The 21,872-nt window shown below is 45.9% G+C and overlaps 1 protein-coding gene and 1 long non-coding RNA gene across 7 annotated transcripts in view; one reads left to right on the plus strand and one right to left on the minus strand.

The window, feature by feature from the left end:
• Window positions 1–15,834: 15,834 nt before the first annotated feature.
• The window catches only part of DCTD (dCMP deaminase), an 82,829-nt gene continuing 76,791 nt past the window's right edge, over window positions 15,835–21,872 (minus strand). For all 6 annotated transcript variants that reach the window (XM_058436915.1, XM_032148962.2, XM_032148964.2 and 3 more), the window contains exons 4-6: window positions 20,207–20,323; window positions 18,758–18,854; window positions 15,835–17,204 (exon numbers count right to left, since the gene is read on the minus strand). In XM_058436915.1, the coding sequence (XP_058292898.1) occupies window positions 17,126–17,204; window positions 18,758–18,854; window positions 20,207–20,323 (293 nt within the window). In that variant the 3' untranslated portion in view covers window positions 15,835–17,125. The remainder of the gene's footprint in view (window positions 17,205–18,757; window positions 18,855–20,206; window positions 20,324–21,872) is intronic.
• Window positions 17,115–18,790, plus strand: LOC131383146 (uncharacterized). The gene is made up of 3 exons (XR_009212957.1): window positions 17,115–17,247; window positions 17,346–17,424; window positions 18,646–18,790. It is a non-coding gene; the product is annotated as an uncharacterized LOC131383146 (long non-coding RNA).

A 21,872-nucleotide genomic window follows, 5' to 3' on the forward strand; every position in this document is an offset into this window, starting at 1 on the left:
AACAAAACAAAACAAAACAAAACAAAACGCAATCAGGAAATACGATCATGACTCTACTCTACATGAAACACATCAATAGTCCTTCATTTGCGGAATAAAGCATAAGCTGCCCCAGCATCTGCTCCCCGACATCTCCCACCTCCCCACCACTTCCCCAGTTCAGGTCACGAAGCAGCCACATCCACCAGCATCTCGGATCTTTCATACCTCAGGGCCCTTAGCCACGCAGTAGGCCCCCTTCCTGCGACTGCCCCCTCTATCTTTGCTCATTCAACAAATATTTATTGTTCTGAGCTCTGTTCTGAGCACTAAGGATGCCACAGTCAACATAATAGACAAAGTCCCCGACTTTGCCTCCGCTTGTCACGGAGTTCATGTTCCAGCAGAGGAAGACGGATAACAAACATATACACAAGTAGAGATAAGTTGTGTTGGTTTCCTATTTCTGCTGTGACACATTACCACAGATCTAGTGGCCTAAAGCATCACAAATTCATTCTATCCCAGTTCTTGACGTCAGAAGCCCACAAGTCTTGCAGGGCTGAAATGATGGCGTGAGCAGGGCTGGTTCCCCCCGGAGGCTCCGGGTGAGAATCCGTCTCCTTGACTTTCTCAGGTCTTAGTGGCCCCTTCCTCCATCCGCAAAGCAGCTCCGTAGCGTAGCTCCCTCCGCTCTGGCCTCCTGCCTCTCTCTTGTAAGGGCTCTTGTGATTACGTCAGGCCTACCGTGATGATCCAAGATAATTTTCCTGAAATCTCAAGGTCCTTAACTTAATCATGTCTGCAAAGTCCATTTTGCCACATAAGGTAATATATTCACATGTTCCAATGACTGGAACATGGACATACTTTAAGGGCCACGATTCAGCCTACCCCATGTGGGATGTCATATATGTTGAGTGCTTTGGCAGAAGGGAAGTGAGTTTGCTCTTCATGTGAGGGAGTCAGAAAAGGCCTCCCTGATAAAGAGACGTCAGAGTGTGGCGCCTACCTCCTTTGACATTCCTGTCACTGTGCTTGCGAAAGTATTCATTTTCCTAATCCCAGCACTTTGGGAGGCTGAGGTGGGTGGATCACTTGAGGTCAGGAGTTCAAGACTAGCCTGGCCAACAAAGTGAAACCCTGTCTCTACTAAAAATAATCATGTCACTTGCTTTCTAGGATTAATTTGGGAATCCAATAAGGATACAAATACGGTAAACTTCTAGTGCTTGTCTTATCGCAGGAACTCCATCAAATGACAGACAGTTGTGCTATGATATGGGGGGTGACGAAGAGTTGATAGAAAAGAAGTTTTGAGAATTTGTTCCTAGTCACTTAGAATGAAGCTGGAGCCAGAGCTGAAGGCCTACTTGATGTCAGCACTACCCTCCCCAGCCTGGGCCCTTGGTGCCTTTTTGGCAGGGACCTTGTCTTCCTCATATCGTATCTTCCACAGGGCCTAGGACATATTTGCTTAGCTCAACAAATACGTATTGAGTGCCTACTGTGTACCACGAACTGCGCTAGAAGCCAAGGATACATGAAGAAACAAAATAGAAGTGGCTGGACTCTGAGGCCAGTAAGGCTCATGGGGCAAAAAGGGGCCTGTATCTTGGCCGTGTGGCGATGTTATTTGCATCAGAAAACGCCTAGGCCGGAACACCTGCATTTCAGGCTCCTGTGCAATTTTGAGAGAAGACAGTACTTTCTTAAGCTGTTCCGTATTTTCCATGCAGGCTTCCGTTGACAGAAATCCCACTTTGCATCTGTGAAATTTGCTAATGCACGATTCTGCTCTAATGCATCGTAAGGCAGTTTACGACATCCGTGCAGCTCTGGTAAAGAACGTGCTTACAACGAGGGGGAAAAGCACCACCACAGGAGCAGAGCAGTGGGCTCTCGGGAAATTTCCATTTTCTCCTCTCTTAGCGCTGTTAACCATCACGCTTGGCGTTGCCTGACTGCGACATGCGATCACGGCTGCTAGTTCTGAGAGAATGTGAGTTTCCTGGTGAAACTCTCTCTCACCTCTAAGATGGACCTTGACAGAATGCCAAATGTCTCTGCCCTTCCAACATGATAAGGGCCTCCACGATGCTTTCTGCTTTTCTCCCTCTGCAAAGATGGCAGTGAGGAGTTTTCTCTGGTGGCTGTTGCATGGACCCTGTCCCCTCGGATGGCTGTGCCTGCAGATTGTCAGGCCGTTGTCTCTGCTTCCCCAGCCCGCAGAAAGGTCACCGACAGGGCTGTGGCACATGCAACTTGGCCCTCACCGTGGAGGAGACGGGGCAGTTTCTGTACAGGTTCTGATCAGGTGGCCACGGCAATGACTGGGGATGCCAGGGACACACTGGACGGTCCCGAGCACAGCGACTTCCCTGGTTTTGCTACCTCTCTTCCACCTGCACTGCACTCTGGAGCTCTGATTTTTGCCTTGCTCGCTGACCCCCGCCTCCTGTTTCATGCGTCTTCTTTTCCCGCCATCAGCATCTTTTCTCTGAGAGGCCGCTTGGATTTTCTTTCCTGCCTGTTTGTCCTGGACACCGGCAGGAGTTCAAGAATGATGTGAGACAGTGATGTGGCCACGGGGTCTGTGCAGACTGACCTGGCCTGTTTCAAAATTTAAATTTTGTTTTAAGTCATAAAAGGGCTATAAAAGCCTTACACTAAATAAGGAAAACTATCCCATCTGGGGGCCTAATCCCTGCCCCGTTCTGCTCGGCTTGCCTCCTTCATTATACTTGTATAATACAGTACGGTTTCTATCGCGTATTTCCTTCCTGTTTTTACACTTATTCTTGCTTCACTGACTTTATTATCGGCAGAATTTTGCAGCATTTTTTTTACACAGCCATAAATACTATTCAATTCAACAAATGCATACAAATGGTTTCCATTAGAATTTTAATCTACTCTCAAAATGAAAGAAAAGCTTAATATAAATCTTTTTAAATTACCAGAACATAAATTCACACAGGGACAGTTCCACCTAGACTACGCACAAGGGGTCGCATCCTGCCGTCCTCCCTCATAAATTAATTGAGCTCTCTTGCCGCCGTAAATGAACAGTGCATCTGGAAAGATCATATCTGTCAAGATTGCAGATTGGTTTCCCCCAGACTTTGTAAAAGTCACAGCTTACAATACCTTCATTATACCGATGAGAATGGCTGTCCCCACAACTGGAAAGAAATAGGTGTTTTGTTCTGTTGGACCAAGATTTACAGAAAGCAATTTTCCTCCATGCAGGAGATATGACAAACCTGCTGGAAAAAAATGTCATTTCACAACTTCTTTCATTTCATCACCTTTTTTTACTGCTAGATGTAGATTCTCTCCCCTGTGCGAACGGGCTGTAGTGACATTTAATGGCTAAGTGAGGGAGTCACCGATGAGTGGAGGCACCTTTCTGAGGGGCTAAGGTAAGAGGGTTTCCGTGCCTTTCCCTCTCCCCCCACCTCCGGGACTGAAGCAGCTGAAGTTGCCTCAGTTTTCCTGTTGTTTGCTGAGCCCAAGAACCCCAGCAATGCCCACTCTGTCCTTGGCCGACAACAGCACGCTGTCTCAGGAGGACGGCTGAAGGGCAGAGTTGGGCTTAGATGTTTTTTTTCCATTTCCTCATGTCATAACCTAATGCTGTTCTAGCAGAGCTTCTGCATATTAAATCGCCTTTTAGCCACTGGGAAGGGAGTGGCGTGATCTATGGAGAGAAGGACCCTCATGTATATGTATGATGGTGACACAACCCCACAGAGGAGAAAGGGCAAGACTAACCTGGAGACCAGGGGTCAGCAAACCCCGGGAAACGTCACTCTTTACAGCCTCTTCTCTCTCCTTGAGTCAAGAGCCACTGTTCCGAGCTTTCAGTCACAGCAGCGCATGGCAGCCCTGTCACCGCCTGCTCTCTGGGCCGGGGCTGGTGAGAAGGCCGAGGAAGTCTGAGGCAGGGTGTGTGCGAGTGGTTTTGGTTCCAAGAGCTTCTCTGAGCTCTGTGTACCAGCGAGAAAGCGGGCAGCGAAGGCAAGATCAAACCTTGCTCCTGCCAAGTGGGAGAGGCTGGCTTCGGGTGGTAATTTGTGCTGCAGGTGAGGTTCCCTACCTGGGCGGCCACTTAGCTGCACCAGGCGGGGAGGGCAGGGCCACCAGAAGGCCTGGTGGTCATCGTTTCCATGGGCTGGAAAGATTTTTGCAAATCTTTCTACAAATGATGATCTCTAGCCACATAAAGTGGCGTAATAGCCTCTTTGCTTTACCGAGTGCTGCTGGCTGTTCAAGTGCTTATTTCTTGATTCTTGGCCCATTTGCTTTCCATTAGCAGTAATCCCAAGCCTGCAAAACTCCAATTACTAAGTGATAATAGAAATGCAGCTCTGCCTTGGAGTCTCTGGAGCTCAGGGTCCAGAGTGGGCCGGGGTTCCACGCACAGCCACGTTGCAATCATGTTTACGACATGTGAGCAAGACATCTGGCCGGGCCCTGGGTTAAAGACCCAGGGGAGCTGAATGGGCATTCTCGGGGGGTGTCTGCACTGCAGATCCCAGGGAGCTGGTGGAAACAGGACAGGTGTTCCCGAGACAGTCCAGGATGCTCAGACAGCACAGGAGGAATGGAGGCTACAATGGACGGAGCTGAAGGAATGTGTGCTCCTTTGAATTCTGGGGTTAGGGGAAAGGTGTGCTAGGGACTGAGCTGTGTCCCGCTCCCAAATTCGTATGTCAAAACTTTAACCCTCCATGTGAGGGTTTTTGGAGGTAGGGCCTTTATAGGTAATTAGGGTTGGATGCGGTCATGAGGGTATCGCCCTTACGATGGGATTAGTAGCTTTCTAAGAAGAGACCAGAGCGCTTGCTCCCGGCCCCACTCACCGCCAGGTGAGCCCACAGTGAGAAGGTGGCCGTCCACAAGCCGGGAAGAGAGCCCTCACCAGAACCTGGCCATGCCAGCACCTGATCTCGGACTTCCCAGCCTCCAGAACAGTGAGAAGTAAAGGCCTATTGTTTAAGCTGCCCAGTCCCTTGTATTTAGTTATGGGCAGCTGAGCAGACTGCGACAGGATGACTGGAGAGAGAATGATTGTAGATTCAGAGTGAGGTGGGGGTCAAAGTCAGAACTTCAGAACTGAGGGAACTTCAGAACTGAGCCCAAAATGATCAGAAAATTCACCCCTTAGGTGGCTTCTGGTGAAAATTCACTACTCTAGGGGCCAGGGCAGCTGTTTTGTATGTGTGTGTGTGTGGTAAGAAAACAAAAACAAAAACAAAACAAAAACGACCACACACATAACGAGGCCGGGCACGGTGGCTCACGTCTGCAATCCCAGCACTTTGAGAGGCCGAGGCGGGTGGATCACTTGAGGTCAGGATTTCCAGACTAGCCTGGCCAACATGGTGAAACCTTGTCTCTACTAAAAAGACAATTAGCCGGACATGGTGGCATGAGGCTGTAGTCCCAGCTACTCAGGAGGCTGAGGCAGGAGAATGGCTTGAACCTAGGAGGTGGAGGTTGCAGTGAGCTGAGATCGTGCCACTGCACTCCAGCCTGGGTGACAGAGTGAGACTCCATCTCAGAAAACAAACAAAAAAAACCCCAAAACCCCTGGGCCAGGCACTGTTCTAGGCACTAGGGAGTCAACAGGAATAAAACAGGCTTGGCCCCTGCTGTTTTGGGGGGACACAAACAGAAAACAATAAGACAAATAGACAAAAGAGTTATGTAAAGAAAGAAACTGGGTGACCTGATGGTTCCTGGGAGGTGGGGGTCTTGGGGGTGCAGGTAGACAGGGTGGGCCAGGGTGGGCCCCTCTGAGGAGCGGACTCTGAGTGGAGGTGCTGGAGATAGGAAGGAGGAAACTGGGAAGAGCTGGTGGAGAGAATTCTCACCTGGGAAGAAGAAATAGCAAGTGCAGCTGCCGATCTGGAAAGGAACGCTCAAGAAGAACAGGCTGGCAAGGCCAGGGCATCAGGAATCAGAAAGCAGGAGCAGAGAGGCTGGAAAGCCAGCTGTGGTGGAGGGCCACAGACTACGGCTCCCATTTGTCTGCCTTAGCACCCAGCTTCATGAGCTGTCCCAAGACCCCATGTCACTTGGCCCAGTGTCCTGGTATGGGCACCGGCCTCCAAGCTGGGGAACCTGAGTTCCCAGCCCACTTCTACCTCTAAAGCAGTGCAAGCCTGCCTAAGTCCTAACTGCGTGTCCTTATCTACAAAGCAATGCTGGAGACACGATTCTAAACTCTAATATTCTCCAGCAACGACTGTGCCATGCTGGCCACACAGATGACTCACAAAGAACTCCAGCACTGCCAGTGCCAAAGTGCCGGGCTTGCATTGACAGAGTCCAGGATCTTCGCCTGCAAACCCTGCTGCTGCTCCTCCGAGAGTGGAAACCTGCCAACCCGCAGCCGAGGGACAGTAACAACTCACTTGGCCAGTGAGCAATGTCACGGCCGTGTCCAAGAGAGGAGAGGCAGGAGGGGAGAGGTAACAGGCAGGAAGCCCACTCCCAGACAATGAGCGTCTTCAGAGTCCTGACGGAGCAGGAGTCTAAATTGAAACATCCTGGTGCAGCGGAGTGATTACACTAAAGCAAGTTGGCAAAACATCAGACAGCAGGTACCATGGCTGCCTGTGACGGGAGGCTCCGGCTGACTTCCTAATTGGGCCAAAGCACCTCGAGTGCTCTGAAGTTCACTTGCACTACCCTCAGTGGCTGAAACAAAGAATCCTTTCATCAATTAAAATGTGTTTCCAAGGCAGCGTTTTGCTCTTCCCTGGAGGAGCTGCTGGACTTGCTCTTGTGATCTGTGCTGGCTTTGAGACCCCCATCTGGGGCTGCAAACCCAGCAAACCTGGAGCCTGCGCCCAGGCCTCAGCATGTGCTGCTTGGACTTAGCCCTGCTGTGGATTTAGTGACTGTTCACTTTGCTCCTCCCCACTCAAGACCCAACAGACAATGTTTAGCCAAAGTTGCTTTGGGGCAGGAGAGGCACACTCTACCTCGGGTCTCTTCTGTGCCGCTCACCGTGACTCAGAGCTGCTCGGCCATGCTGCTTCTCATCAATCTGCGGCTGCTGTTTGGTAAAGAGCTCCCCTTTTTCATGTGGTGGGGAGGCACGTGTGGCCATGCTGCTCCTCACCTCTTTTTCCTGTGATTCTCATAAGCCTTTCAGAACCCTCTCCTCCCTGCTCCCACCCCTTTAAAGGCAGTAGTAGCTGCTTAATCAAAATGTGCCCATGAGCACTGATGTTCAGAGTCGGTAGCAAAGGGCTGGATGTATTTATATGTGTATTTTTATCAGGCACTTATCTTATGCCAGTGTGCGCCTTCCTCTGTGTCCTAGGTATGACCTGGGGCCAGCCTGTTTCTGTCAACGGCACCAGGGAAACAGTAGAAAGGAGAGGAGCATAGAGTCGTTATGAGTCTGTGATATTTGGGAAATTAAATAAAAAGTCCACTGTGCCCTCCGCTCAGCCTCTCCCTCTTGGAAGGCAGAGCTGCGGGGGAAAGGCTGAAATCAGCTTCATTTCTCTCCATTCCTGACTCTAATAATACGGGAGAACCAAGGTCGGAAAACATGCAGAGAACACGCTCACAGTATGGAGTTTCTTCTAAGTAATACTTTTCTGATTCATTTTATTAAGAAATTAGATAGTTGATCCATTTGAGCTCTCATTAATAGATATTAAATGTTTCTTATTATAAGAATGCTAATAAATCATTAGGTTTTTTATAAAAAAAAATTAACCACCAAATGGCTAACAAATTAAATTTAAATCATTAAGTCTGATATTCCTAGAGAGGATCACAGGGGGTGGCACATTAGAGAACCTGTTTTTATTTTGTTTGGTTTTAAACACAAAGAGCCCGTGCTGGCTGCTGGCTCGAGCCTCCCTGGCCCCTTTCCAGACGGCAGCGAGCATCTGTGAGGCAGCTGACCGGGCGGAGCGGCCGTTTGGAGGGTGGCCGGGCTACCTGGGCGGCGGGGCCGAGTCCGTGACCTCGGCCTCATTAGTCCTGGCTCTAACCAGCCGCGCTAATCAGCACCAACATGTGCTGCTCAAGTGTTGACTGCTCTGTTGCTCATCACCCCTTCTAGGGCTGCCGCAGGTAATTAAAAGATCTACCGCCAAGATGGCCAATCAGCCTCAGCTAAGCTTAGAAAGCACTATTGTCCCCTTTCAGTGTAAAGGATGCAAGAAACAGGAAGCCCCTGGTATGGGGACACAGTTTAATCAGAACTCAGAGCGCACCTTTCCAGCTGTCTGCCTGGACTGCAGAGAGACCTTGGCTGAATATTTCATCCTCTTGAAATATACTGCTGTGACCTGACTCAATTCACCATCTCTTATTAACATTTTAACACAGGCGCCTTAAATTAGAAGAGAGTCTGTGATATTCTCATTCGTAAAACCATAACAAACTGTTTCATTTGATCAGCTGCAGCAAACCAAGATAGCCTGGTATACATCAAGAGTTTGTCTATTTTTTTCTTCTCTTAAAGCAATGATATTAATCATACCTTGCATATTCACTATATTAGAGATAAAAATACAGGTAAAAAGAACATGATCAATTCTTTAAAAAAAAAATCTAATTTTTCCCCCTGCAGGTGATATCATCTGGGCCAAGAAATGCAGACATAGAAAAGGGCAAAGTCTTGGTGGTGCACGCCTGTAATCCTAGCTACTCGGGAGGCTGAGGCAGGGGAATTGCTTGACCCGGGAGGTGGAGGTTGTGGGGAGTCGAGATCATACCACTGCACTCCAGCCTGGGCGACAAAAGCAAAGCTCTGTCAAAAAGAAAGAAAGAAGAGAAGGAAGGAAGGAAGGAAGGAAGGAAGGAAGGAAGGAAGGAAGGAAGAAAGGAAGGGGCAAAGTCTTCAGTGAACAGACACTTCCAAAGTGCCTTTCGGGCTAGAACCGTACTGTCATCTAAGGCAGCTGGCACCTCAAAGCATGAGCCTACGGATTCTTTCATGGGGTCTACACTGTCAAAATGATCTTCATTATAATACTAAGATGTTTTTTGCCTTTTTTCACTGTGTGGACATTTGCACTATGCAACCAAATCAGTGGTGAGTAAAAGTGAGGGTGAAGGAATCAGAGGCAGTGGCACCCACGTGCACTCTCCACCACCACACACTCAGGGAAGAAAACAAAGGCAGAGAAGTAAAAAGACCATTTCCCTTAAGATGTCCTCAATGATGCCAGCAGGAAAAAGTATTACTTGTAGGGAACCTCCAAGTTGACGAGTCATCTTTTTCACACTTTCTGGGTGAGATGGGAAGTGTGCATGAAGCACTTCTGCACGTTGTCCTCAGGAAGAGCGCCATGTGAGTGTTTGAGTTGCAAGCTCAACTAGCCCCTTTGTTCATGGGATGCCATTTTTACTTCAAAGAAAAAGTGACTGTGGATACTCAGATTTGGGGACATGACAGACATTTTCTTGAAAATGAACAAAGTAAGCCTATCTATCACTTTGAGGGAAATGAAGTGATCAAATGATAAAATTCATGCTTTCAAGATAAAATCGGAATTTTGGAAAACTTGTTATCGGTCACTGTGAACTTGACAGCTTCCCAGTACTTAAAGAGAGAGATTTTTCTCAAATTAGTGGTGATGTTTACAAAAGTGATTTGGGGATGTTGTATAATGAAATGTGTCAAGTCTTGAAAGATCTGCATAATTCAATGAACTAGTAGTTTCCAAATGACCAGTAATATCATGCGTGGGTTAAACATCAATTCAAAATACAAGATAGACCAAATGATTTTAATGTAAGATAATATGAAATATTCATTAATATGATTTCAGATTTCACATTGCAACTAGCTTTTAAGAAACTTTCATATATCAAATTGTGGTGCGGTATCAAAGACTATCCACAATTTTCTGAAGATGCTATTAAAAGATGCCTCCCCTTTCCAACTACACATCTGGGTTTGGCTGGATTTTCTCCACATATTTCAGCCAAAACAACTTACTGCAACAGATAGAAAACACACAGAAATGAGAATCCAGCTGTTTTCTATTAAGCCAGACATGAAAAACAATTGCAAAAATGTAACACGATGCTGCTTTTTTCATTAAACATTTTTTTGTTGTTCTAGAAAACAGTTATTTTTTCATAAAAGTATGTTATTTATGTTAATATGTAAAGGGTTTACTATTGGTATTTTAAGTGAATTAAAATATTTTTAAAATTTCTCAGTTTTAGTTTCTAATGTAAATATTGATAAATATAACCCATGAAACAAAAGTTTCTTTGGGGTCCTCAGTAATTTTTAAGAGTGTAAAGGGGCCCGGAGACCAAAATGTTTAAAAAAAATGTTAGCATGAGGCAGCAGGAGAAAGAGGCTCCAGAAGAAGCAGTACCACAGGGAATATTCCAGATTAAAGGGGCTAACGAGACATGACAACAAAATGCAATACCAAACTCTAGACTGTATCCCATACAGAAAACACCAGAAAGAAACGCATTGGGTCAACTGACAAAATTGGGATAGGAATAATAAATTAAAATATTCCAACAATGTTAAACATATTATTGTCAATAACTATACTTAACTATACTGGATATGAAAATGTCCCTATTCTCAGGAAACAAATGCTGAGTATTTAGGGGCCAGAGACCACGTTGTAACTGACCCTCAAGTGGTATGCGTGCATATGTATATATATTACTCTTTCATAGCTGTGACCAGTTAAGAAACTAAGATTTCCTGCACAGGAGTTTGAAAGTCAATGTCAAGGTCACAAAATTCCTATGAAGCAAGTATCATTTTTCAACTCAACAACAACTTTAACACCGAGGATGCGAAGAGCCACTGAGTAGAAATTACACAATTAAACTGTTATACAATTTTCCAGGCAAGGGGTATGTTGTGGCCAACAGCATGAATGACAGCAGTTACTAGCCTCCTTCTCCCCTGCAGCCTCCTCTATCGAATGTGGAATGCCAAGGACCCTGTCAGCCTCCCTTGCAGCTAGGGGTGGCCATGTGACTGGCTATGGCCAAAGGGATGGAAGAGAATATTTGCTGGGGCTTCTGAGAAAGTTTCTGCTTTTCTGATCAAAGAGATAGCCAAGAGCAGAGAAGCCTCATCCCCACTGTACCATCCATCTCCTTCTTGCATTTAGTGTGAATGGGATGCCTGAAGTTTTTGACAAAACAAGCCTGAAGACATAAAGCAAAAGATACAAATAAAGAAAAAAGCCTAGATCTTTGCAGACATCATGGAACAGCTGACCCAACTCCAGCAAATGCTTACCACCGTACTTATTATGTGAGGAAAAATATGCTACTTGTTTAGTCACTGAGAGTCAGGGGCCTGTTACTTACAGCTACATGCATTACTAATGCCTACTTATTCAGAGGTTGGGGAAAGGCAGAATAAATCAAAAGGCTGCACACCATGCCCACCCCCACAGAGGAGGCAATTCCAGAACAGAATGCCCATTTAAAACCTGGACCAAATGGCATGTTTAAGTTTCTAACAGTTTTCATTAACAAAAGTTAACATAAAGAACTCCTACAACAGAAAGCATTCAACAGTGATTTAAGACCTGGAAAGGTGAAGAAATCCTCTAATCAGATGGGTTTCAGTGGAAACATCATCTCTGGGTGTTCTGCCAGGAGTGTCTGTTATTGCCAAATTCCTCATTCAGACCCATATATAAGAATGCTGTAACTGAAACGCAGAAGTCAAAAATAAGACATTTAAATAGTAATCTCCTGTCTCTCTCAAAGATAAATGTGCCCATTAGCCCTGGTTGCTAACAGGAAGATTTCTTTCTCTTACATTCCAAATGACAATTTTTTTCAAGCCATTCACAAAAAAATCAGCATGGAAAAAATAATTTAGGAGGCTGGCTCCTGCTCAGCTACCTCGCTGAATTAAAGTGCAATCCAGTTCATAACTTTCACGTGGAAATATTAAAAATGTTTATGAAGCCCCTCTGCGTAGGGTCCTGTGCAGACGTGGGGAGAAATGGTAGCCAGGCACCAAGATACACAGGATGCCACATGCGCTCTGTGGAGTTTACAACTTGTTAGAGCAGGACAAGATACATATGAAAAGTTAAATGAAATGTTTCAGTAACCGTTCTAGACAGTAGAAGAGATATCATAAAACAGTACCTGATTCATTGCCAGAAAGACGGTTGCTGACAATAACTGCTGCAGGATTTCAAAGAAGAAAAAGTCACTTCAAGCTCAGGAAGGTCTGGGGAGACTTTATAGAGAAGGCAGTGTCCAACTCAGTGTCGAAAGATGCATGGAAACTGTGGATGGTCAAAGGGAGCACAGGAAGAGGCTCTTAGAAATGCTGGGTTTAGGCCATGCAAGGTGGCTCACGCCTGCAATCCCAGCGCTTTGGGAGGCCAAAGCAGGAGGATCCCATGAGCCCAGGAGTTTGAGACCAGCTTGGGCAACATAGTGAGACCCCGTCTCTACAAAAAATAAAAAATAAATAACAATTGGCCAGGGAATTAGTGTGGGGATGCATGTCCATGGTTCCTGCTACTTGGGAGGCTGAGGTGGGAGGATTACTTGAACCCAGGAGGTTGAGGCTGCAGCGAGATATGATGACGCCACTGCCCTCTAGCCTGAGCGACAGAGTGAGTGAGACCCTGTTTCAAAAAAAAGAAAGAAAAAAATGTTGATTTTTAAAACAGAAAAATCCTTCAAGGTAGGTGACTGGTGCAGGGAGGAAGGCCGCTGGGTGGCTGAGGCAGACGGGTCCCGGTTGGAGAGGCACACTGCACATTTGGGAAAGGATGGCTGCAGAAGATGGAAGTGGCCCAAGTGTCCATTGGCGCGTGAATGGCTAAACAAATGGCGGTATGTGAACACAATGGGCGATTCTTCAGACTTCACACGGAAGGAAATCCTGACACAGGCTACAACTTGGATGCACCTTGAAGACATGATGCTAAGTAGCCAGTCAAAAAGAGAAAATTCTGTATGATTCCACTTATATGAGGTACTGAGAGTGGTGAAATTCATAAAGTAGAATGGTGGATGTCATTTCCGGGAAGGGGGAAGACCGAGTTACTGTGTAATGGGTGTGGAGTTTCAGTTTTGCAAGACGCAGAGCTCTGGAGATGGATGGTGGTGATGGCTGCACAACACGTGTGTAATTAATATAACTGATCTTAAAAATGGCTAAGAATGGCAAGGCAAGCGAAGCTGTAAAGTGGGGCTCCAGAGAAGAGATTTGGCAGTTGGCTACCAAAAATAAGGGCAATACCTTTCTTCAGGCCCCAGGCCTGAGACCCTCGGGCTCCATACCTGAGCGGTGAGCAGACGGTATGCTTTTCTTTCATCAGCAGAGAACCCTTCTTCCCCTGATTTTCTTAGGAAATACTGAACTCATTTTAATTTAATGAAGGACTTGTAGAATTTTTTTTTTTTTTTTTTTTGAGTCGGAGTTTCGCTCTTGTTGCTCAGGCTGGAGTGCAATGGCGCGATCTCGGCTCACTGCAACCTCCACCTCCCGGGTTCAAGCAATTCTCCTGCCTCAGCCTCCTGAGTAGCTGGGATTACAGGCATGCGCCACCACGCCTGGCTAATTTTGTGTTTTTAGTAGAGACAGGTTTTCTCCATGTTGGTCAGGCTGGTCTCGAACTCCCGACCTCAGGTGATCCACCTACCTCGGCCTCCCAAAGTGCTGGGATTACAAGCGCAAGCCACCACACCCAGCCAGGACTTGTAGAATTTTTTAAAGTCTTCGGCCTTGGAATCAGGGTAAGAACCCAGCTCCTGTGAACTTCGTGTCTGGTCCTGCCCTCTTCCCAGGGTCTTACTCCAACGGATACAGACACAAAATAATAGACAACCCAATCACAGAGAAAACAAAGTGCAGGTGGCGCCTGCGTGGCTCAGGGATGTGGGTGGCAAATGTGGGCTTCGTCTAAGGAACTTGTCTAATATCTAGCTATCCAGTCTGTTCTAACTCTCACCCAAGAGCCATGAGAGAACCCAATACGTGGTAGGTACTCAGTAACTATTTGAGATTCATATACCCTCACGATGAAATGGCTTTAGATTCTTCCAACAGTTCGGAAATAAAAGTCGAGCTAGCTAAAGGTATCTCCAGAAGAATTCTGGGGCACCCTGCTCTAAACGTGACTCCTGGACCCAGGGTTATTTTGCCGACACCTCTGCAGCCGGTAATCCATAACTCTAGTCATCGTGGTTCCCTGACAAGAGAGCTTGCAAAGCACCCCCACCTTGAGTTCTGGTCCTTCCCTGGAGCTTTAGACAGGCCTCCTGGCTAATGATTTGTAGAAACTACCATTTTGAGAGTGGCTTTACTTTAACAACAACAAAACAAGTGAACTATAAATATTAAAACTTCTTATCAGCCTCGCCAATGAGAAAACTCCCTCCCTGCATTCCTCAGGCCCTTTTGCAACAACCTAAATATTTTTAATCCTCAGGTAGATACAGACATTGGAAGATCAAAAATTACACCAGGGCCACAGGAACTGCAGCTCACCAGGCTTGCAAACCTGCATTTGTATTCATGAGCTCAGCTTGTATGCTTGTTCTCTTATTTTGCTTCATTTTTAATTTAGGAAAAGATGGCTAATACATTAGATCACTTTCACTGCTGGGTCTTGTTAGGCTTCAGAAGTCTCTAAGGACAGACTGCTAAAAGAGTAAAAGGGAAGAAAGCACAAAATGTGTCAGGGAAATGGAGTTCCTATCATTTCACTCACAAATTTTGCCTTTTAAATGTAGTCCTTCTACCAACGGTTCAGTGAAAGATGGTTTCCTTATTGTCATTTATTAGCCATGACAGGCAGCAACACTGGCTCAGATACAGTCTCCCTTCACCACAATTATCTAGTAATGGCTGCAAGGCAAAAGACTGCACATAACTCCTTCCTTCTGGAAAGCTTCTCCCGAAGGCACCAGTTCAAAGCAAACCTCTATTAAATGGAACATGAACATCTGCGGAATTCCCTGGATAGGACAATTCTACTATTCTTATAGTGATCCTAGAAACGAAGACATAATCACTTACACTCCAGTCACCAGGAAACCAGGGTCGGTTCACAGGTGGAAGCATCACAAACCCCCAGCGACAGCATCTGCCCCCAAATAAACACCCACAACTAACCTCAATACCAGGGCTCCCCTTTTAGCAAGGACCCTTCCTGTCAACCCCCCCTCAAAGAGAGAAAAAGAAAAAAGTCAATTTTTTTTTCACTAAAACTGAATGTAACAACCGGACAAGATATAAGATAGTATCAAAATTAAATAAATTAGATGCGCTACCGGCTTATCAGCCCCTAGACATATTTATCAATGTGATGTGATGCAAATGACACACTCCATCCTAACAGGACTCACAACTCGTGACTTGCGGCAATATAGAAATCTCTAATTTTCTACCTTTAAGTCTACTGATTCTTTCTTTCACATACCTTTTGTTTTATGTATTTTGGAGCAAACAGAGGGCGAGGAGTTTGGAGGAGAAAAGAGAAGGAAATTTAGGAGAGAAGAGAAGAGAGACTTGGAAAGAGGATAAGGTGAGAAGTCAGCAAAGGGCAGAACTCGGGACTGAAGCCTTCTGGGAGGGCGGAGGCCTGGGCCCTACCAGATAGATGGCCACACCTGGGACCAGGGGCAGGGTACACAGGAGAGAGGGCAGGGCCAGTGGCTGCCTTCGCATCTTACATAAATCTGATCCATAAAGCAGCCCCAACCATCAACCCTGGGGAATGCACACAGCTTGGGCATCTCAAATTATTCTTTGAGCATTAAAACATATGCAATGTGCTTCAGAGACAATACAGAAAGGACAGGAGTGGAGAATTAAGCATATAATTATAATAACATAAAAATGTACATACTTTGGTAGGGTAGATTTTAATAAAATTTTAATAATATTGGTAAGGAGCCAAATTACAGAATACCCTAGAATGTGGAATACAAAATCTCAGAGACAAAATAAAAACTCATGAAAATGTAAGAGCACTTTAAAAAGGTAATAATCTTTAGGATAAAGAAAGCCTTTTCTCAACACAGGTACTGAGCATGTTTAATAAAAATTAAATGAGATTAAAGAGAAGGGGCATAGCCACACGCTCCCCGCCCTGCAGTGATCAGGAAGGTGATGTTTGTGTAGGTGAAAGCACGGAGCCAGGGCACAGAAGAGCTCCAAACACCAACAGTGCTGCAATGAACTGTCTCCACGTGGGCGGAATTTCTCACAATCCACTCACGGGATAGGAATTAATTTTCTCTCCAGTTGCAGAGCGGCCTTGTACATGAACCGTGTTGGCATGCAGAGGAGGGGCAACACATCCATGTTGGGGATCCCTCCCACCCACAGCCCCAGCTGCCACCATGGCAGGGCATGGGCTTTGGGGGCAACAAGGAGAGACAGGCTGTCTCCTCTAGGAACAACTCATTTTTCAGTGAAAAGAAATGGAAGAGCTCCGTGTGACCAACGAACCTGAATTGAGCCAAAACAACAGGCATCCCCACCCCGCAGAGGGATAATGTGCCACCACCCTGTGTGCAGCGGGAGAGCAGTGATGGAGGAAAGATTCCTGGTTCAGTTACACTCGTCGTCTGTCAGGACAGATGTGCCCCCCTATCTCGGATTCCGGGAGGGTGGCTGGGGGTTTCCCTCAACTCTGCAGCAAATACTTCAATGCTACTGTCATTTGAGGCCTAATTTTCTTTCAAGGGCACTATATGCCATGCTTCACTTGGGCCAGATGTTCAGATCAGTGTGTCTGCTCGTCCCCACTAAGAACACAACCACAATTATTTATTTGTCCTTCTAGCACATGTAGCAGTGAAGAGAGGCTGCCGGATCGCAGCGGATGACAGACAGCTGACGCTCCTCTTAAGAGCCACCAGGATCCCAGCACCCTCGTTCTAGCACTGTGCACCAGGCCACCACAGGCTCCCCTATTTTAAACCCTAAATCAACAGTTCAAACACATGTAGATTCCATGTGACAAAAGAGACAGTAAGGAAGATTTGAGGCTTTATATTCTTTAGATGTCTACTTTTGCCATACTGGCTAGTAAGAAGTTATGTGTAACTTCAAGATGAAAGGCATTAGCAACTTCTTAGAAGAGGATAATCCCAATCTTCTGGAGATTTAATGAGATGTAACTCACTGAAGCTTTTGACTCGGTCTGCTGTTAATTGAATCAAAGTCAATGACAATCTTGCTGCACTTCGGTATGAATTTCCTAAAAATAAACAAAAACAAAAACAAAATACAATTATTATCTGGTGAGTAGTTAAAGCAATTTGTTTACTTTGGCTTAACTCATATTTTCTGTGCAGAGAAAAAAATGTCCTGGGATTCACTTGCTATTTTCTCTCTATAGGAGCCAATTATAGTGCACCATACGAGAGAAACACGGAGCGGAAAAGACTAAGACAAAAGAAGATGCATGGGGGGCTGTGGTTTGTATGTTTTTCAGTTGTCTGAGTTCATGAATTATTGGGGAGTCAAAGGATTTCGAACAAGTTAGCTGCACAACATGATATCCAATTACTAGTTTTCCCATCAGATTTATCTTATTTTCTAGAAAAATTTCTGCAGTCAACTTGGAGTTGCTCTAATGCAAACAAATAGTAAATTTTCTTTTGCCGCTTATACATAGCAAAAAACGACTACCTTTAGTGAGGAGTAACTTTTCAAATTACATTCTAAAAATGCAAACGTAAACCAACTTTTTTTTTTTTTTTTTGCTCATTAACTTTTCACTCGTTCCTCATTTCTTCTACAACAATTAAAAAGAAAATATTTGGGAACAAAACAAATTCTTTTAAGAATCACTGAACAAGAGAGTATATAAATAATTTGAATTTAAAGTCTCAGAAGGCACCACAGTTGAGTTGTATCCCTAATGACCAGCACAAAGGGCCAGGCACGTCACCTATGACAATGGTCCCCCAGCTGCTGAACGCCAATACCATGAAGCGCTGGAAAACTTTAGTCCCAAAGGAATTTTCTGCCATGAATTAAAGGTAGTTGAACTTACTTGCAAGTAAAATATAGCTCACAACCATTTCTTAGCAAAGACAATCATAAAAATCTGTAAGACTTCAAATCTCACTGCAAATGTTGCTGTAAAAGGAATCCCCGGGTGGCTCACACCTGTAATCCCAGGACTTTGGGAGGCTGAGGTGGGCAGCTCATGAAGTCAACAGATCGAGATCATCCCGGCCAACGTGATGAAACCCCATCTCTACTGAAAGTACAAAAAAAGTAGCTGGGTGTGGCAGGGGAGGCTAAGGCAGGAGAATTGCTTGAACCTGGGAAGCGGAGGCTGCAGTGAGCCGGGATCGCACCACTGCACTCTAGCCTGGCGACAGAGCGAGACTCCGTCTCAAAAAAAAAGAGAATCCCCAGTGTTTCAATCTGGCAGGCTACTTTCATCCTAAATTTTCTACGCCAAAGTTGTTACATTTGCAAAATTTACCAAGGTTTGGCGTTCCTATTATAAAACTTGTGGATGTTTAAACTTCTCACTACTTGAATAATTAGTCTAATTACCCCGGAAAGTTACTGAAATTAAAGTACAATCATTAAACAAATGGTCTTCAGATTTTCCTGTTGCTGCTCTTAAATATCTACCCCTATAATAGTCTTTAAATTCTTATGCCCTTGCATTTCTAAAGACACCTCCAAGTGTGGAAGTCAGACATCACAAGGAGGAGACAAGGTCAAATACATCTCTTCATCAGCCTTCACCCCACCCCTTCCCCACTGCCCCGCGTTCTCCCTGCTTACCGGAATGTCACCCCAGCCATATCAAACAGGAGCCTCGCAGCAGTTGCCTCATCACTATCATGGTATTTATCAGACATGAAAATAACTTCTCTTATACCTGTACGGTAGCAATGGGAGCTCCCTTAGTATACGCACATACAGATGCTGCAAAAGACAGGCGGAAGCAGCTGGAGCGCTTTTAGTCTATGATTAATGACCTTTTCCGAGCGTGCTTGCAGACAGTGTCCAGTCACTGAAATACATATCTGCCGCTTTCTCATACAGCAGAGGGCGGATTATATCTAATCTTCCCTCCAGTCTTTATGGATTTTTTTTTTAAACAAATGCAAAGGGAAAACATGTCAAGTAGTCAAGGCTTGATCCGATTAACCAATTTCCCTTACTACAGGTAATCAAGGTAGTATTCACAAGGTAGCTTCTCTTACTAGTGGGAGGACTAATGGAGGGAGTGGGGGTTGCTGGCAAATTCAGAGGTGGGCACCGCTGTGCTTCCCAGCATGGCTTTGCAGACCACTTCAAACCAGCTCTGCAGAAGGCTGATCTGTTTTCTTGTCCTGATCTCAGCAGGCAGCGCTAACTCAGGAGCCAGGAATCCCAAGGGCCCCGCACTGAAGGCCGCTGCTCCATCAGCCTCTGAAGGGAGAGGAGGCTGCAGCGTGGGGCCCAGACTGCTCAGCCATCACCTCCACACCTGAGCACCGCGAGGAGAGCTTCCCAGGAATGGCGACGGCAACGGCGACAGCCAGGGAGCCCACGCGACTCCTCAGTACCAGCAGACTGCTTCTGCTCTGAGATCCACGGGGCTGGTGATAAACGGCCCCTTTAAACCACACATCTGGCTAAACATGATAAGTCTTTAAATCTCCAGCCGAGAGTTTTATGGAGACAAAGTGTAGCTGAATCTTAGATGTGACAGTTTGAAAAAGGTGAAATATTCCGAATACAATGGTGTAGATTTCTGGGAACTGTACATAAGAAAACCTGAAAGTAGTGCCATTTGGGTCTTATGACATTTATATGCCAGGGTATGTTGAGATCCTCAAATATCTACCATGTATTAGATACAAATTATAATTTCATATACAGACTCCCAGCTGACCTTGTTTCTGACAGAAGTTCATTTCTCTCCCTCCCCCCAATCTATGCACAATACGTCAGAGAATAGTAAATTGACAGTAATTATATGCAATGCCTGTGTTGTTTTTGGCAGCTTGCAGTTTAAGAAGTTGCAAACTAAATTAAAAACATGCTAAGAATCACAGAGGATGCAATTAGTCTTAGAATACCTGGCACCATTCGAAAACAAAACACGGGAAGTATCTTGCAAAGCTGATAGTGCAATTAATTTAGATCTAAACAATAGCAATTTAAGATCAAACACATCAGCAATGAGCTACTGACGAGCAGGCAGCAATGCAAATGTGACAAATGAAAAGACCCGGTTCCTACCTGCCTGGATGATGAGCTTAGCACATTCATTACAAGGGAACAAGGCGACATACATACTACAGCCTTTCACATCGGTCGAATTTTTGTTCATGATGGCATTCAGCTCGGCATGGCACACTGTGGGTTGAAAGGGAAAGAAAGAAAAACTTTGGTTGCAGCTCATGAAGAATTTACTAAGTGTTAACACATTCCATTCCCCCCTCTGAAATAACATATAACAGACTCAAGTAAAAAAATTGATTAGAAATGGCAAGTACTAAGAATACCAAATGAGGCCCACGTGGTCTGGCTGGTTGTTGTTGAGCAGTGAGGCCTGAAGGCACCTAGAGCGGCCAGGACGGCCGAGGTCAAGTGCCTTCCCCACCCTACGCGCAGCTCCACTTCACGGCTCCACAAGACCCTGGGGCATGAAAGTGTCCACCTGAGCTGGCTCGCTGGTGTGCTGACACGCACACACGGGGAAGCTCACCGTGGCCGTTCAGAGGGCTAGGGGATTTTAAGAGCAAGAGAATCAACAAGTGACGAAGCTGAGTGTGTCCATCCTGAGGGATCTGCTTCACCACATCGTGCTCAGCCCACATACGCACAAGGAAAACACCAGCAGCCAGACAGGGTCTCGCTCTGTTGCCCAGAGTGCAGCGGCATGATCATATCTCACTGCAGCCTCCAACTCCTGGGCTCAAGTGATCCTCCCAACTCAGCCTCCTAAGTAGCTGGGACTACAGATGTGCCACCAAGCCCAGCTAATTTTTTGTATCTTTTGTAGAGATGGAGTCTCACTATGTTGCCCAGGCTGGTCTTGAAATCCTGGCCGTAAGTGATCTTCCCATCTTGGCCTCCCAAAGCTGTGGGATTACAGATGTGGGCCACCATGCCCAGCCCAGTTTGTCTTTTATAAGAAAAACATTCATCCACTGAAATGGCAATGACTAGTTGAGCTCTTGATAGACCAGTGTATTCCACCCATGATCCCGGGTCACATCCAGACCTACCTGAGTTCAGAGTCAAGGGGATCCCCTTCCTCCCTCTCTTGAACCTGGCAAAGCCAACACACACCCCAGGTCCAGTTTGCCTAGATGCTCCCACTCCCTAATCCACAGGGGACATCCTCCTTGAGTGGGAATGAGTGGTGCCCACAGCACACACCTGGGTTTGACTCCCTCATCCTGCCCAGGAGGTTTCTGGACGGCCGTCTGGTATCGTTACTGAATTTTCCTGGGTGTGTTATCTAAAACTCTATTATAAATCCTAACAGCAGTGACTTGCAAACCTCTCTGATATCAGAACACCCTTAGGCGCTTCCAAAATACAAAGATCTGTGCCCCATGCCTGCAGAGTGTGATGGCCTGGGCTGTGGCTTGGGCTTGGATTTGTAAGCAATTCCCCGGGTGATTCCAATGTGCACACAAGTTCCGGAAGCACTGCCTTCTGGCTCCCCTGGTATTCCCAGCACATGCTATGCACACAAGTGCTAAAAGATTTGTCAAACGAGTTAATGAATGGCATCCGGCCATGGTCCACATCACACAAGCCACCTAGAATATAAATATGGGGATCTTCAAGTTCTCCCCTACCCTCTCCAGCCTGCCAACCTTCTACACGTCACACTTCCAGGAGTTTTGAGGCCTTAAATGAACAATGGCCTAAACTTATGGCGCTCATACAT

This window comes from Hylobates moloch, unplaced genomic scaffold, assembly GCF_009828535.3.
Source record: "Hylobates moloch isolate HMO894 unplaced genomic scaffold, HMol_V3 SCAFFOLD_3, whole genome shotgun sequence".
Taxonomy (NCBI): Eukaryota; Metazoa; Chordata; class Mammalia; order Primates; family Hylobatidae; genus Hylobates; species Hylobates moloch.